Source organism: Bactrocera dorsalis, chromosome 2 (assembly GCF_023373825.1).
Source record: "Bactrocera dorsalis isolate Fly_Bdor chromosome 2, ASM2337382v1, whole genome shotgun sequence".
Taxonomy (NCBI): Eukaryota; Metazoa; Arthropoda; class Insecta; order Diptera; family Tephritidae; genus Bactrocera; species Bactrocera dorsalis.
Window position 1 is genome coordinate 89,790,432 of NC_064304.1, and position 19,303 is coordinate 89,809,734.

Below are 19,303 nucleotides of genomic sequence, written 5' to 3' on the forward strand. Positions count from 1 at the left end.
AAATTTTGTGAATACTATAGCCATAACTATACTCAGCAATTCGATTTTCACTACAAAACTACACACACCCTTTATGTGATGACATTTTTTCTCGCATTTATTTGCAACGCGTAGTCGCGTGTCAGTATTTGAGTTCGAGTTCATGCAGTTGCATTTAGTAGTAACCGCGCTTAGTTCTATATGTATTTTGGATGCGTCAAATGCGCTAGCGGGCAACCGGTGTGTGTCGAATAAAGCCGGCAACTACGCTGCAGCATGGCACCGCCAACACGCCTTTTTGCCACCAAACATTGACACCGCTATCAACCTTCTAAACTCGAAATCCAGTTGAATTTTGAATGAAAAATTTCATTTAATTTTATAGCCAACATTCGCATTTGCGCCGCGCATAGTGGGCGGAAACAATTTGAATTGCTGTGCTGTGCAAACGAATCATCGCATTTGGTTGCTTGCTTGACTGTCACTATGTGTGTGTGTGTGCGTGTGTGGGTGGCTCATGAAAAATTCATAAAAGCAAAAGTTGCATTTATAAATTCCAAAGCAGCTAAACACTAACAGCAGCCACAACTGCGGCATTGCAACACAACCAACTCCAACACCGCCACCAAGTAACCCACGCACCGCCGCAAAAATACACACGCCTCCACACACACACAAACGCACTTGTATGCGATTGGAGCGCGAAAAGCGGTTTTTTTTTGCAGTTCGGAGGGTTACTGGAAAGCAAATTTCATATGCAAATTGGGAAACAAATGAATATCACGTAAAGCTACGTTCTATGCTAAATAGTAGTAAAAGTTTATTTTCAAGCGTGTCCTAAAGCGCAGTGTACGCGTGCGAGTGTGTGTGTTTGTGCATGTGTAAGTGTGTAGTTACATTAACACCGCTCCGCTGTGTCATTGCAATCTGGGCGCTAATTGTGCTTTTTAATAAAGTGCACGTTGCATATATATTTGCATAAAATTTTAAGTGCCACACAGAGCAGGCGCGCTTAAAATACACATTAGCATGCATATGTAGCGGGCGAAAATGTATTATTGGTGGTCTCTGCTGAAATTGTGAAAGTCCATTTATTTTAGTCTTATGGCCCTTTGTTTCCGAAAACTGCTGCAAATTAATATTATAAGCGCAGGGAGAGGGGCGAGCGGCACCGGCTTTGCAGAGAGTTTTTACATTAAAAAAATGGCTAAGTAAATTAAAAGTGAACGCTCAAACGCACGCTGTTCTACTTTGCTTTAATTAAGCATTTGTGTTTTTAATATTCTTTCTATTTTAAATTCATTTTCAATATGAAACAAAGAGCCAGTTGGATTTGCATAAAGGATTTATAATATATTGTGTTATATTTATGCTGATAAGGGCGGCCATGATGCAAGCAGCCGCACTCCAGCCAATTTAAGAAGACCCAACTAAACGCATTACTCACCAACCAGCTGAATTTAGTCTTTTATCTGCCCAATGTCCATCAGTTGGGGCCCTTAAAAGTATCGAATTGTAATGGTGTAGTGCTTTAGCAGCACTTTTGACTTATATGGAATTACCAATTCCTTATCCCTTCCTTGAAAGTGTAAGCCAAGCCACACTAGTCCAAAGTACAAGTATGTATTTATTCTCACAATTGAGGTTCTTAATCACCGATAATTGTTGAATTATTGTGAGAAGTGAGCAAAACTTACTGTACTAACACCGCATATTCAATCTGTGTGAAGTTGTTTTAAGTAAAAATATCATTTTTGCTTATACGTACCTAGTATGCCCAGTCGATAATTTATTGTAACGACAAGTATTTGTCCAAAGCTCGCCAACACCGAGCCATCATACGGATTCCCACTATTCCATTCATAGGATTCGCCATGTACAAACACTACAACCGGGTATCTGGTTTGCCCGCCTCCACCGCCACTACTACCGCCCGCATTGTTGCTTGATCCGCTGCTGCTGCTGCCACTGCCAGAAGCGTCACGCGAAGCGACTGCAAGAGAAGATATTACATTTGTTGAAAAACCATACACTAATTTAAATATGTAGATTTTAGATAGATTTTACTTAAATAACAAGAAATATACGGCTGATTTGGGACATACGAAGTTGCGTTTAAAAGAAAACTTGAATATTTGAATTTTTCACATACATTTTGAGGTTATGTGAAAAAAGTCTATATCCAAAAGCTATAGATCATTTCATTACCTACAACTTTGCCATAAAACTGTTTCCCATAAGACTAGTAGATTTGGCGGAAATCGGAGAAAACCCGTTTTCAAGCCTTAAAAATTCACCACGCACCCTCTCTTTTCCGGATATCAGATCGCTCGCAAATTATTTTTCCCTTAACGTTTGTTATTTTATCTTTTGCTTCCAATGGTTTTTAAATTTTTTGGAATTCTTAGTTTTTACCATTCTCAACGGCTTCTGCTCGAGTCTAAAAAGTGTTCAATTTCAGTGTATTGTTCCACAAATTGCTAGTGTCAGATGTTTTCATAAAAGGTTTTGCGATAAATATGTTTCCTCTGTGTAAAAGGATATGTTGTGATTACATATTATAGTTAGTGAGAATATTTGGTTACCATATTTCAGGTAATGATCAGCACTGACCACTGTCATTTCACTTATATTCTCAACTATTGCATGGTTCTCTGAAGGTGTAGGTTCTGTAGTTACTGTAAAGTGCATTGTAAGCCTCTCGTTACTCCTATTTAATTAAAAATTGATGTTTGGCCTTGTGATTCTTTTTTTTTTTGTTGGCTATATAATTAAAGGTTCAAATTGAGTGCTCATAGCTTTATCGATGTTAGCTCTCTTGCTTGATCATATTTTTTATACTACATCGGCTTGGTTGAACCAAGGTTTTGAGTTTATTACCACCCTGCTAGAATCTAATAAATTAGTTATTTGTTATTTTTGAATCTACCACAACCAAGCTACCTTTGCTGCTAGCACAGTCCACAAAAAATATCTTCTTCGTTTTAAAGGTTCAAAATTCTCCTTCTTTTCTCTCTTCGCTCTTATTGCAACTCCAGCATCGCTAACTAAACTTGCATACTTGAAGTCAGTCATACTTGAAAGATGCAAATTCACTCGGTCTATAAACTACGAATGAAACTCAGTATATGCTGTTGTTTTTAACAAGCTTTAATTCTCTAATAATTACTTGCTTACTTACTCTAACTCAGTAAACGGTTGATAGTCCTCAAATGGACTTTTTATAAATACGTTGCCCATTAAGACTTTTTTTTTTAATTTTTTGCTTTAAAGTTTCTCTAAAAACTCTAATTCACAGCGTTATTAAAAACCATATATGCATAATGAACATACAAGTGTACTACGTGTGGTATGAGTAACTAAAAATCCATGTTCACAGGCTTGCATATACAATATGTACGCGTGTAATGGTAAATGCAATTAGCGCTTTGGTGGCAAAAGTTAGTATTTACATAGAATTAATAACGCAACTTCCTGCAACTCTAGCGAAATCATGTATGTGTACGGGTGAGTATATTTGCACTTACAGATATTAATTCGCATTGGCGTGATATACAATTAGCGTCATTATTACATAGTTAGCCATTAATCACCGGCTTAAGCTCACCGGTTGAAGCTCCTGACAGGAATAGCAAACGCACCAAACTTAAAACCCAATAGTGTTTCGCTACAGTAAACAGGTTTTATGGTGAAATAGCGCCGGCATGCGAAAAACAATGCAGCGCAAAATTAATGATGCTTTGCATTGCACTGTTGCCTGCAAGTATGGTGTGTGTTGCAATTGGCAAGGCAAATAACACACTGATGGACTGATTGTGCGCTGAATAAAATTAGTGAATGGGCCAAAAGTAGTTAACGGACATTTAGTGTGAGCGCTGAAAAGGGTGAATTAAAGCTTTTAATACAGCCTGAAGGACGGGTGCGAACAATTCAATTAGGTAGTTAATCAGCTTTGGCGCTAAATAGAACAAACTACAAAGGGAAGTTTGTTAGTTTTGTGCAGGGCAGTAGTAACTACGAATTACATACCTTTAATAGGGATTCCATTTGTTAAAGAATATTTGGTACTAAGTTATTATTTTTATACATTAATTTCAAATACTTCAAGTGAAAAGTAACGTGCAAGTTTCTTTCAAAATATTGGGTAGAAATCCAAAAAGTTTTTTTAGTCCAAGTAAAGTCAAATTTTAATACATTTTCAGAGCTCGAAACTTATACTGCCGATGTGCAAATATTGAGGCATTATCGTATATCTCTAGTGTTACCAATCAGTGTTGGAAAGGAGAGATTTTAAGCTTCATTCAAACAAAAAAATATTTGCCTGTAAATACATGAACAAAGTTTTGACGCCTATTGAGTTCAGGAACTTTGTGCACCATATGACACTATGAGACAAACTGTTTGTTTTCTGTGATACGAATCAGCTCATCAGCTGATTTAAAAAAGAGCAAAAAACAACTGACTAACCAAAATTTCCAAAATTTTTTTCATTCTCACTTTATTTTGTGCAGTTATCTGAATAGCAAAGCATCAGCCGTCATCGGAGCATCATCTTATTGATTGTTGTTACCAGAAAAACTATTTAAATAATTTTCATATAGTTTTTTAAGCTAATTACAAAATATTTGCCATTGTTACATACAAATTTTTATTTAATCTCTTACGCAAAAAGCAATTTTATTACAAAAAACTTCAACCTGCCACCGGCTGATAGGTTTATTCGTATTGTATTTATTCACATGCTTAACTGAACATTTCCTACAGGGCACTCAGTTACCTACAAACGGATGCATCTGCAATTGAGTGCATCTTTGAATAATTGCTTCAATTAGCACGCCGCTGTACAAATCTACAACCACAGTTGATTATTGATGAATGGCGCAGTGATTGACACAAATACTTACACACTTAAATAAAGTAGAAATTAGACATACTTACATACATACTAATGGAATAACGAAGTGTTGGTGGATATACTCTACTGCATAGTTGATGGATTAATTTCAATTAGTGTTGCATTTCCATTAAAAGTGAATTTTCGAACTTAATTGCGTCAATGGCTACGGATATTTTTCTTCACAGCAATAAAATGTGTGCAGATAATAGTACATTCATTGTATATCTAAACGATTTTACCATTTTCTTGCACTTGGTAATTGATTATAAGCTTTAATTGTATGCGAAGGTGCTAAGAGAAATTAGTTCCAATAGTAGGGAGGAAGAAACTGTTGTGTAGCTAAGGTTAGGTTAGGTCATGCTGGGTAATCAGCATAATAAATAGTGAAATAAGGCTTGGGTTGGTTCACAAAAATTCCAAGCGGTGTTGAAGAATTCTAAAAATCAATTAATACCTGATTTGTGGACGAGAGTTAGGTTTATATATTGCCATTCCAGCTGTTTCGGAAGAATTTTTGAATGCATGAGATCCAAAGTATTTTAATTTTCGTAACGCAAAACAGCATTGTCGAGACAGGAAATATGAACTGTTTTCTTCTCACTTTAGTGGTTAGTTTCCACTAAAATTTTCAGATGCCAATGAAATAATATTATATATAATCTCCTGTTTAAATGGTTTATTATACTTTTTTAACGGAATGGGCTAGTCATTAAAAATATCAATATTTCAGTTTCACTTTAAAAAGTGTTTTATTAAAGAAAAAAACTAAAGTTTTACTCTTAAAGCTGCCAGTTTTAATAACGATTCCACTTCACATTTTCTTCTTTACAGTGCATTCGCTCTCACATGACAAAGTTGCTACAGTGCAATTGAACTCGATCCTTATCGATTGATGTGGCATGCTCGTACCATTTCTGCTTACATTTCTTTTCGATTACAAAATAAGAAATATATTTCTGTTTTTATATTTCTTCTGCTCAGAATTCTTATTGCTAAAATAAATGGAATTGCACAACTTGAAACATTTTCCAATCTGTCTTGCATGGAAGTGTGCAAAAAGTTGAGTTAACCCTTTCAGTTGTCAAAGTGAATGAGGCAACTATTCGAACAAGAAGAGTTAATGCAACTTTGATTGTAGTTATAAAATAAATAATAAAAATACTTCGATTTTAAGTTTTACATCGAAGTTAGTTTGTTATGAGTGTTTTTTAATTAAAGGTTTTTTACTGCTGCAGGGATTAAATATATGTATTAATACATAAATACCTAACCTATTTTTTTTATAAAATTAGGGATATATCAGACTGGGTTTTCCAAGCAAAGAACGTTCAGTGTCTCTATCTTGAAGTGAGTTTTGAAGAAATATTAATTAATTTCTGTTCTAGCAACCATTTTATAATATTTGGCTAGCTCACTCAGGTCCAACTGTCCTTGGATATTTATAACAAAAGATTTTTTCGACGAGTTAACGTCACTTTGTATTATGTTTCAGTTATGTGAAAACTATAATAATATAATTTACATAAAAAATGTAAATTCACTGTTTATTGCTAAACCCTCATAGCCTTCCTCAAGTACTTGTATACTTGGTTAACGCATCAGTACTCGACTGGCCGCGCACCATTTATGCGAACTTATAACCAACCACTTCCTACAATTAGGTACTAAATTTTTGGCTTGCTCTCAAAACCATTATTTTATTTGATGCTTTCTTTCATTTGAGTGCTGCATAAAAATGTGGTTCTGTTATTTAGCCGCATGCAATGCGTTGCACAGTTAGTTGGCTTTCTCCTGCTCTTACCCACTGACCTTTTCGAATTTTATTCGATCACACGCTATGCGCAGCTGCAGTCCGCTACAGCTTTCTAAGCTCAAAAATGTGTTTGCTTCCTGCGCTTTAATGTCTTTTTAAGGCCGCGTTGCCAAAACTTTGCTCATTGTCTGCAAGTGCAGGGCGACTCTACTCTATTGTTTGCTACCTACACTAGTTCACTGGTTTCCAACTACCATTACTCCACTGTTTTATGACCGAACGACCGACTTGATTTCTTTTTCTTTACAGTTCCTCAGTTCCTTTCAATTTTTCTTCGCTGTTTCTATGTATTTTTTTTCGATTATTTTTTGTGGTGGCACATTTTTATTTCGCTTGACTGCAGGTCGGTTGGTAGGTCGATTGGATTGGTTGCTTGGCCAGTTGCTAAGTACATATTGGCATTCAATATTTTAGTGACTTTTTATTTCGTTGCGGCTACTCAGCGCAGAATAGACACGAAGCCCTTCAGCAGAAATGTAAAGAAAATAAAGTAAAAGTTTGCAGTGATGAAAAAAATGTGCCTTCCTGCACTGTCGGAAAGTGGAGCAGCAAGAAAGTTGTTGGAAATATACTTTAGCAAGTGCAATTTTTTATTGCCCTTTTTATGGCATCGCAATGTGGCATGCCACACAGCGGTCACCAGCTACGATGACTCAAATTTCTTTTATCTTCTCGCGCAACTTTTCATTTCATTTTCATTTTATGTATTCTGCTAGTTTTTTCCCCACACTTTCTCCACTTGAAGCAGCAGCGACTGGCTGTGAAAGACGTGCCACAGTTGAGAAAGAAGTTGCCGCATTAAACATACTTATTATGCCCTGCAATCGCGTTTGCATTATAAATTTTCAATTTGGTGTGAAATACAATATGCCAGTGTGTGTGTATAGGTGCGTGCAGCGGTGTAATATATCTTTCATTTGGTCTGCGCAGCTGTTGAAAAATTAGGTATTGCGGTATTACTTCAGAGCCGCAGGCAACAAATGATTTATTCACTCAACCCCAACAACAACTCAGCGAGTTTTATTAGCACATCAGTGCATTAAAAGCTGACTTTCATACATTAATTTGAAATCAGAAATAATTTAAACGCTCACACGTACTCTTTTCGCAGTCTATTAATTTCATTGCCTCCGCCAGTTAATGTTGGCAGCAACCAAATTGATAGAAGACGAGATAAATAAAAGTGAGCGCATGAATTGCAGAAAAGCAAAGCTTGACGTAGAGTTGCAGATCATTCATTTCAGCAGCTGCTCATAAATTTCAATGCCACTCTTCGTAATAATACGCAAATATTTCATGAACCATCAGGGTGTATGAGTGATGCAAAATATACGTGTGGCTCTATTTGAGGCATATCAGTATTTTAAAAGCATCGTAAATTGTAGAAATTAGCTCAAATTTTTTGTAAAAAAAATATAATTTTCATGTAAATATTATTCATGGATTTAATTTAATTATTCAGATAATTTGATAGACTTTGGAATCATCGAACATGGATCGTATAAAAAGTAACCATGTTCGTACAACCTTTAGTGATATTTTAGAGTTACATTATGAGTATATAATTATAATATTCGAAACGTTAGATCCTAAGATTCCAAATATTGTGCATAGTAGTGTATATATTAGGGTGCTTCTAAAAGAAAAAAGTGTGATTATCTCAATTAGCGACCCTTTAGAGTTAAGCTACAGCGTCTGTCTTGAGGGAGGATTTTTTTTTTATCAATCACTAACATTTGAAGAGGTAAGAGTTGAAAAAAAAATTCAAAAATTTATTTTGAAGCCCCCTAGTATATATCCAACTTATTCTACATTTATTATTTATTCTTATTTTATTTCTAGAACATATAAACCATATCGGAAATACGTTTTATTCAGTGCGTCAGAGCGAGTGTTTTTCACAGGCGTATACATTTTAAACTCCTTTTTTCTTAAAAATGTGTGACAAAAATGTTTGAAAAATTTACCTATTTTCTAGAGGAAACTGATCTAACGCTAATTCTCTCTTTTTCCTAAGTTCTTAAAGCATTTCAATTCGAATATAGTTCAAACATTTCGAAGCTATAAATCTGTTTTAAAATTTAAAATTTTTTCATCCAATATTTTTTATGTGGACTCCCTCGTATTTCCACGTCACTCCTTTATATTTTATAGGCATGTCGTGACAAGTTTTCTGAATGCAACGCATAAAGGCAATAAAAATTCCATTTCTGCGGTCTATAAAGCGTGAGTAAATGCGGGAGCATTTCAAAAATGCTGTCGGTTGCGAGCAGGAGCCAACGAACTTTTGCGAGTAAATGGGAAAATAGGTTAGCGATTTTGCGTTGAAGGCGCTGAAATATGGCTCACGAATTTTAATAACAACAAAAATATCGTTGATTTATTGGCATTTAAATGTCTGCAGAAACCCGTCATATACATATATACATACATATATCTTTTGTCGCAGCCATTGTGCCGCATAGATACCGTTTTGGGCACAAAAATCAACCCATGAGTGCGGTTGTTTATTTAAGCGTGTTTGTGTGTGTGTGTGTGTGCGCCTTTGAATATGCAACTCAAGCTTAATGTGTAAGACTGCTTTCCCCACCTTTTCGGTGAGCTTTTGGTCTTTTGATTGCGTTTACGTGCGGACGCATGAAATATGCAAGCACTTAGTTCTTTGATTTTATTGTGGTTCTTGATAATTTCATTTTACTTCTTCTGGCGCTTTTGGTGAAGATGCTTTGTTGGTAGTGGTTACTTTTGAGGTAATTTAAGTTATAAAGCACCAGCTAAGGAAGTTTATCAAAAGAGTAATGGTTGTAAGTTGATTAATTGTCATGCTCGAAAGTGTAATGATGTGGCGTGGGTTCATTAGGCGAAATTAAAGAGGTAGCAAATGTAAGCAATTTTTCTGGTTTTTATACCTTTGCTGATGCATTTATTGCTAAATAGTAATTTATTCAATATTTGAAACGGCAAGGAAAAACAATCTTTCAGAAATAATGTTTCAGCCTTGGAAACAATCCAACCTTGGACTTGATTTTTAGTAAAACTTATTTTAAGGGGTCACATGGGCTTATGGGTTTCAAAAAATCGATTTTTTTATTATCTTATTAAACTCTGCATTAGCTTTATAATACTGCTCTAAATTTTCAAGTTAATCCAAGTAATAGTTACGGAGATACAGCCTTGAGAACTTGTACGTTCGGGGCTGGCTAGGCCAAGTGCGCCATCTTTAAACGCGTTTTTCACGAAACGATGCTCAAAAAGTCGTTTGGCAAGAGAGAGAGAGGGAGAGAACTGTACTACCGATATTCTCAAAATTTTAAAGAGGTCGTTGAGACAAAATTTATAATGATTTTAAAAAGGTTATTTTTTTCGATTACAATTATTTAAAAAAAAAATGTAACGAAATTTTCACTAAAATTTAAATTTTTTGTAAAAATGTTTGCCAAAAATACAATTTTCAGCTTTTTTTCCTCTTCTCCATGTTCCAAGTTAATTTTTTTCTAACTAAAACACGTATTTTTTTACTTTAAATGATTTTCTAATGAGTTATGCTGCCAACACAGGGGCATCTTTTTTCAAGAGGTCACCGGAAATGGCGTCGCAATGGCCGAGTTTAAATTATTTTATTCTGAAATTTTCACAATTTCCTTGCTAATAGTGATTGTTTGTAACAATAAAAAATTCGAATAAAATATTTAAATTTTTTTTGAGAAAAAACGAGTTCAAGGCAATAGTTGGTGATATTCCAATATATTATCAATGCCAAGTGATTCAAGCTTTACATTTACGAAACAATGAGATTGAATATGTGGATATCAGTGCCTATGGCTCACTTCTTCCCGAAAATTTCGATTTCTGTGAAATACATTAACGAATTACAACGAATGTAAGAATGTTCAAAGCTACGGTTGACTTCATAACATATGTTAATTCTTTTTCAGAAACTTGTTTGTACCTTTAATGAAATTTATAAAGAATTTGTTCATGATAGCGATGTTTTGCAATGCCAATACTTATTTAAGCCAGTTCTCCATTTGTCTTTATTAGATTCGAATGCAAAATCGAAACTATTTACTAGTTGGTTAATTTTATGTGCCCATAAGTGAAATGTAAATTTAAACTCAAATATGCAAATGTATTGCTCTATGAGTGTATGTGCGCGCCGCCTGCATTTCTTGCAGTTCATTTATGCCACATATGTATATGTACGTACTTATCAACTTTCATGAACGTTATTCAATTAAGTCATTGACCTGATTTCACGGCTGCTGCAATTGAGGTTTGCGGAGCAAAGCCAGCAGCGGCAGCAATGAAATATAAAATGGCATAACATAATTGGAAATTATGCGCAGCAGACAATAATGCCAATATAAGCAGGCAATTACCAACACACACGTCAACAAGCACACAACAACATGCGTAGGGCTGTGTGTGCGTGTGTGTAAGCTTAGAGATGTGTGCATAAATAGAAAATGCCGAAATTGTGTAAACAATTTTGCAAGGGAAATTGGAAATTTTTGCTTGTCAAATAAGCAAATAGATGAGGGTTTAAATAAGCGAATTTGCGCAAATATTTGTACAAATATGTTTTCGCTTGCCAGCGGATTGGTTGTTGCAAAAAACACGCTCGAATTGCAATTCAAAACACACATATATGCACGGCGTGTACGCATTTCACATTTTACAAGCATCATGTCTGCTACACAGTCTGATTGTTTATAGAAAAAAAGGATAAAAGCGACGTCTGTCGGGTGCAAACAATACGTGTAGACGCGTGTAATAATTATACCCTAGAGTAGCAAGTTGTACACCTAACCGTTTTGTGTGTAGGAATATAAAGCGGCGAGGGAGGGGAGAGTCGACATGTAGACGCGACACTCAACAAAATGATCTGAGTGAAGTGCAAGGATTGTTTGTGGCATGAAATGTAAGCTTAAAATCGGTTTTACAGTTGTTTTTGTACTTCTGCGTTTCTATAGTTATATGAATAGTTTCAACGCAATCTTGTCAATGAGTACTCAGCCCCTTTTGTATGCTTCATTTACAAAATAGAGAAATAAGTATGGTAAGGGCTGGAAAGTCAATGGTCCTGAAGATAGCTGATAATGCTAATATCAATGGGTTTTAACCTTATAGACTTACTTATTACATTATTTTCTTTTAAAAATAACTTAAATTACAGATTACTGTCGAAAATGAATATACCAAAAATTTTGTTAAAAAACTTAAAAGTATTCAAAATCAATAGGCTACTAAAAAGTTAGAAGTTAGTTAAGCGTTAGGAAAGCGCTAAGATGTATTCCTCAACTGAACACATGCATTAGAGAACAGTTTGGTTTGAAGAGTTACTCTAGTATGTTCTACTCTCTTACGCTTGGTGAATCGATCATTGCACTGTTCAGATTATTCTTTAAAGATTTATTAAATTCTCATTACTTCGTACCTTACTTCTAATATTGCATAACATCATTTGCCACTTCCGCGTTCATTCATGCCAACAAACTTCTTTGTAGCCATACACGGGGCTATATTAACATGAATTGAAAGTTATAAATAAACCTGCGCTATCATCATATCAATGGCAGCTGATACTGCCAGGCACCTCACTTCAGCGCTTCTAAACCATGTCGCACCAATACCAAAGCACATCACAACGCTTCACTTCACAATCATTTGCTGCATCACTTTGTCGCTCACTCTCTCTATGACATGTGTTTTTTTTTTGTTGGTGTGGATGTATGCATGTAGTTGGTGTGGATGTATGCATGTAGTTGCTGCTGTTGGGAGTACACATTTCTGCTGCCGTTTTTTTCTGTTGTTTTTGTAAATGTTCAATAAAACCATTTTGTCGATATTTCCACAGACAAAAAAGCGGAAAGCAGAGTGTGAAAAGTATGAAATGAGGACATAAAATGCCTCGGTCGCTTCCTATTGACAGTTCGTTTCGCTTACTCAGTACATTGCCGTTTAACTGGGGTACAATATATGACACTGTTCGGTATGAGTATTCGGAAATAGCACTAACGCTGCATACTCGTAGCAACAATAACATAGAGCCGCTATTCGCTATTCTAAGCTACTCAAGCAGAAGACATAACAAAATTTTAATTCTACCACAATTGCCGCTTAATAGGGCGTGAATGTGCATAAATATAGCTATAATAGAGATATGCATGTGTAGCTAAGTAAAATATACCATGTAACGGTGTATAAACAAAAACTCTGTAGATAAATATTTATCAGCAATTTATACTTTTTCTGATTGCTGAATTGCGAAAAAGGACATTTTATATTGATCGTCTCTAAATTGCTGGGTATCCTAGTAATATAGCCTTGGTACATATATGCGCCATATACTGGTTGGATTCAACACAAAAACAAAAGATAAGAAGTTTGGTCACAAAAGTTGTTTAATTAATACTGGTAGCTATTTGGGAAGGAACCATAAATATTAAAGAAATAACTAACATTCAAATAAGATACTCAGTTTGAGTAAATTAAAGTAAAATCAAAAAATATTACTATTTTTAATTGATTACTCGATCTCGAGCTGATTTTATACCCTGATCAGGATAAGCAAAGTTTGCCACGCAGTTTGTTACGGCCAAAAGCTACGTCAGGATCGGAAAAGACAGAAGACAAAGCGACTACCTATAGTACGACTTCTTCAGCCTACTCCTGAAGAAAACACTTCGAGCTGCAGATATGAATAGAGAAGATCGAACCAATGACATCATTAGCTATAACAACCGTGCTGTCAACTCTGCTTTCTCCAGACTATACTCCAGAGAAGGAAGCGAGCACATGGGTCTAGTAGTAAACGAAAGCAAGACGAAATAGCTTCTGTATTAAAATACACAGTCTTCCCAGTTGCGACTTGGCTACCACGTCACTGTTGACAGTCATAATTTCGAAGTCGTAGATAATTTCGTCCTTCTTTGAACCAGCATTACCACTAACAATAACGTTGGCCTTGAAATCTAACGAAGTAAAGTCCACTCTTGACGAATAAAAATGCTATATGGTCCAAAGGCATGGACGATGACAATATCTGACGAGTCGACGTTGCGAGATTTCGAGATGAAGGTTTTGAGGAAGATTTATGGTCCTTTGCGCTTTGGTAACGGCGAATATCGCATTCGACGGAACGATGAGCTGTATGAAATATTCGACGACATTGACATAGTTCAGCGGATAAAAGACAGCGGCTGTGCTGGCTAGGTAATGTCGTCCAAATGAATGAAAACACTTCAGCACTGAAAATGTTCGCTGTAATACCCGCCGGGAGATGCAGAGGAAGAATATGACCTCTACTCCATTGGAAAGCCCAGGTGGAGAAGGATCTGGCTTCGCTTGGAATCTCCAATTGGCGCCACATAGCGAAAAGAAGAAACGACTGTTAACTCCGCTATAACGGCGTAAGCGGTTTCTGCGCCAGTAAAAAAAAGAATATATATCTTTATAAATAATTAGTGTCTCCACTTATGTAAGACCTAAAAATAGCTTTCAACAGCGCAAATAATCCAAAAGCACACTACTATTTTGCAAACTGGAAAAAGTCTCCATAAAAGTTATCTGAAATTGTATCGCCACACGTGCGTATTGTTCGATAAGTTTTTGATCATAATCATGGAAAAGAACAAAACAAAAAACATTCACACATACACCTAAATAAATATAAGTAACTCAATAAAAACTTTCACTCGCTACTCGGAGGTGTAGTACGCGGACCACTAAGAGTGACGCGACGATAATTTATCTAAGCTTTGATAAAATAAATTGACTTCAACTTGAGTTATTTACAAACGACTGAAAAAATATTTGCATTTCAACGTTACAAATACATGTGTGTGTGTGTGTCTGTCTGTCTAATGGAAGTAAGTCGGTGTAAAAAATCTTCGACTCGTTAGAAAAATAACTGCTTGACAACTTATTTATGTTTGATAAAAAATAAGAGTAAGCAAAAAATCTAACACGCTGAGTCAATACATCACGAACGGTGAGCACTTCCGGCAAAACATCGATGCTGCGATGCGGCCCACCATTTATTTGCCTGATTTGGCAAATGAGCTCTCTTAAAGCAAATTTCTATATGCAAACATTAGGGAGTTCAATGGTGAACGTGTAGCAAATAAAAAAGCAAAACAGCAGCGGTCGCAGAGGTGATGCTGACGTATGGTGCGGCGCTCGTGTTATAAATTACGCTTAACGAACGACACTTTATCGTGCGAAGGGAAATCGTAAACTATGTTCAAATGAATTACGGAAAAAAGCTGTCAAAGTGGAAGGAAAATAAAGTAGACAGCAAAAAATTGCTTTATAAGTAAACAAATCGAAAGACTTCTGACGCTGACAACATTTTTATACCCAATAGTATTTAATACGGTTGATGTTGAGTTGTTAAGTGTAACTACTTTTCATTTCTGTATGAGTTAAACATAGGCTCTTACTTCTACATTCGGATTTATAGGACGGTGCATATCGTCTCTATAAGGTCCTGGCTGTTAGGGCGTGAAATTTAGACAAACCAGGACTTACCTTTTCATTCAAACTTACACTGAGGCACTTAGGATGGTTCAAGCAACAAACAAACCTCGATTTAAGGTTAATAGATGGAAGAAATTAATACTGGTTTACTCTTTCGTCCAGAACTTGAAAGCTGCTTACATAACTTTTTCCAAAAAATCTGGTCCCTGTCTTTTCATTTCGAAAAAGCCGTAAAAACGCTCAGTTTGTACTAAAATGTACACATCACAACTCAACCATAAATAAGGAAATTCAGCGTATTGTTTTAAAGCCATTCGAAAAAAGCTAAAATATTCCAAAATTTTTCGAACTACCAGTAAAAGCACCGCAGCCACCAAAGAGCAATAAATTTAACTGAGCTACTGTCACAATTTCCCGCTCGCCACACAATTCCAAACAAGCCGTTATGTGTAAAAGAAAAACAAAAGCAATAACGCCATAAAGCTGTCGACATCGTACACGCAGGAAGCAAGTATTATTTACTAGACTCAATAATTTAACGATATCCTTCCAATATGGCTCCGGCCGAAGAGCATACCGAATCGGTTAAACGATAGACAACACATTCGCACACATACACACAGCTGTGTAGACGCGTATATATACGGTGTATTTCTATAAAATATATATAATATTTTTTTGGAAAAACTGGTACCGGAAGATCATGACAAGCACAAGACATTTACCCGGAAAGCATGTGTTCCAAGGGGAAGCAGCATAAATTCTGAAAACAAGTAAAAAACACGTAAAGTGTAGAAACGCTAAGATGGCATACTCTTTGCTTTATAACTTCAACCTTTGGCATTTTTGCGCCACGAGTATAAACACACCGTCTTCACACAAACACAACGCCGCTTTGGGGATGAGCTTTTAAACTGAATTGTGTTTGTGTAGGTACGCCCACATATATCACCCCCTTTTTGGCTATAATTTCTGACATGTTGAAAATTAATGATAGCGAAAATGATTTAACTGCTTCGCATTTAAAACCGTTGACTTATGTATTCTGCTCTCTGTCTGCACTTGTCTGCCCGTCCTTGCACATTTGGCCCTGCGTAGCGCGGCTATTTGGCAGACAGTCCCACATTATATTATATATGATAAACACACATTGTACGAGTAAAATTGGTGGCACACGTACATGCATACACACGTGCGAAAATATATCTTTATACATACATATATACACATATATTCGTTTAGATTTATCTGCCGCCTGCTCCTATAGCTTCGGGTTAATAACCACGCTCAGCAATATATATAGGTATAATGCCATATAAATAATACAGTCTTGCACATTAATATACGTATGCACTTGCTTTGAGTTAAACCGCAAAAATCGGCGTAAGATTCACGTAGCTACATAAAGCACGTTGTTTGCGTTTATCTTTTATTTTGTAATGCGATTATTTATGCTGTCCGTGGAAAGTATTATTTATATGCCTTCAGTGGGTGCTATGTTTTCGCTGACACCACTGAATGCCAAGGCTCATTATTATAAATTTATTTGAGCATGCTTATTAACCCTTCTGCGAATTACAGAGTCCAAATGCCACAACTTTGGAGGAAATCCCAGCAAAATACTTATATAAATATGTTTTAAAAGGTGCTCAATATTTTATTTTATTAAGCAGATTTCGTAAAACCTTGATGTTTGAAAACTCACTTGAGGTGACTTTTGTTCTAACAAAACTCGGTAGAAAGTAAACCAATGGAAATAACATCAATAATTAAAAATTGGGTTGTAAGTTGACTAATATGACTGTAATTGTCTCATGATCCATTATCTGTAATGGACATTTATATAGTGAATATAGTATTGAGTTGAGTCTACCTGACAATTTTGTATCAGAATATTATCTTTTCACTCCAATAACATATGTATGTATCTTCGGCGTCGACGGTTAACTTGCATAATCCCAGTAGATTCGGTTAAAATTAAGATGACAAGTAGATGTTGTTAAGTTAAATATGCGAAGACCTCTAGGAACTATCTGCGTTTGCAGGAAGACTAACAGCTTCTCTATTACCTAATTTGGTGGCAGTTGTGTAGAAATCCGGCTAACAGAACGTAGACTTGAAATGAATAACCAAGTGGCCCAAATTTTTCATGCTCCTTTGAAATATTATGATGCGAAAGCAACCTCCAATTGTAGTTGGATTTATAATAAAATGCGGCGATTTTTTTTATCGCATCCCTGAAGTGACTTAATGTAAATATAGTATCTGAACTATTACTTCCAACAATACCTTTTACATTCAACAATAGCAACTGATTGATATTCATTTGTTTAGTGCTCCAGAGCTTGTATCTTTAATTTAAGAATTTAATACAAGAAATTTATACGGATAGATGTTGCTCTGCCATTATCTCATTGCATTACAATGAAAGTATTAATTTTGCACTACCGCAGGGGTAAATGGGAATCATTTCCGTTCAGTCTAAGCTAAATTGAATTTATGTACCTACACACATACATAAAAAGTCTTGAATTAAATTCAAATATTTACGCAGAAAATTGGTTTTTATCAGTAATGCGCGTAAGCCGTGAGAGCACCTGAAATTTAATATCACCCCGTAGGAAAGTTTTATGTCGTAAAGCATGTGCCACAAGTGCCTCAAAGGCACTTTTTTATAATACACTTGGCTTAATTTTTTTTTCATAAAATTTCGCGTTGCCTGAAGCCATGATTAAGAATGTTTCGCTTTACCTCGAACTCGTCACCACAAAATCAATTTACATTTAAACACACAAACTCATATATACATATGTATGTGTATATAAATGTAAGTATGTATATAAGTACCTTTAATATATGACTGTGTCTTTCAATACGTCGTCCGCTGGCTGTCGATGTCGATTTTTTCGCAGCAATTTGCCTAAGCAGTTTTACGCTTGAACACCACATAACCTTGTTAAACGATAATACATCGAAATTGCAAAAGCCACAAATCCTAACGACAAATTGCATATTTCCAAGCGAATGCGATTACAGGTTGAGTAACGAGAATGGCGACAACAAGATATAATAAAAGTGCATATGAAAGCAACCGGAACAGACAGCGTAGCCTCAATTGCCGCGTACTGGTATTATGTAAATATATTTACAAGTGTGTGAGTGCAGTAGTGTTTGACGGTTCGCAGCCATGCCACAGGCTACCAAATGGCACAAGCAACAGATATGTATGAGTACACATAACAGATACACACGTACACAACTAAACATCGAGTATTGAAGGGTATTGTATAACGGTACGCGAATGTATACTCGTATGTCGCAGATAAAAAAATATGTATACAGACTCGCGCGTACGCAAAGTCATCAATATTGTAGCGATTTAAAATGAAAGCAGTCAGGTGTGCTGCAAATGCGCACTCCTCACACGTGCATACTTCATATATATGTACACATATCTACAAATGTATGTGTGTGTGAGTGGTTGAGTTTGTTAAACACGTGGGTAAGCAGCGAAAGTCTGCTTGCTCATCTGGCAGGAATTTAAGTGTGTTGAGAGGAAAAAATAACACTCGAGGGTACAATGCTATTTACATATAACGGTAAGCGCAACGCTGCTGAAGGTAAACTCCAGAGAAAGTTAAAGAAAAAAGAGCGTAGTGAAAGGCAGTAGTAAGAAGCTGATATATATATGTACATATAATAACATTGACATGAGCTAGACGAGAATTGAGTTGTAGTAGATGCAAAATTTATGTTTCATGGTTAGGACTTAAAGATGTCCAAACAAGATGGTACTGGCAGTGCTTCCGTTACTAATCTCAGGAAATTTTATATTTTGAATTCACTCTAAAAAGAGAGACTAATCTTTTCTAACTTGGGTTGGCTTGAAACAAAAATGATAGTTAAGATAATACATACGATTTTTGTATCCTAATCAAAGGGTATTTGGGTCAAACCACTGCCATTTTCTAAAATATCAAAAATAGCTGTACGTGAGAGAAAATTTTTGAACTCAAAATTCGTAAACAGAACATCTCAAATACACCACAGACCTCTTAGTACAACTGCCACAAATTTTTCCTTCATATTTGTTGAGTAATGTGATTATAGTAAAAGAAATTTGATCTTCTCCG

The 19,303-nt window shown here is 35.8% G+C and overlaps 1 protein-coding gene across 1 annotated transcript in view; it reads right to left on the reverse strand.

The window, feature by feature from the left end:
• LOC105230335 (neuroligin-4, Y-linked) overlaps positions 1-19,303 on the reverse strand; it is a 123,736-nt gene that overhangs the window by 15,319 nt on the left and 89,114 nt on the right. Inside the window, exon 5 of the mRNA XM_011211035.4 lies at positions 1,748-1,972. Within this exon, the coding sequence (XP_011209337.3) occupies positions 1,748-1,972 (225 nt within the window). The remainder of the gene's footprint in view (positions 1-1,747; positions 1,973-19,303) is intronic.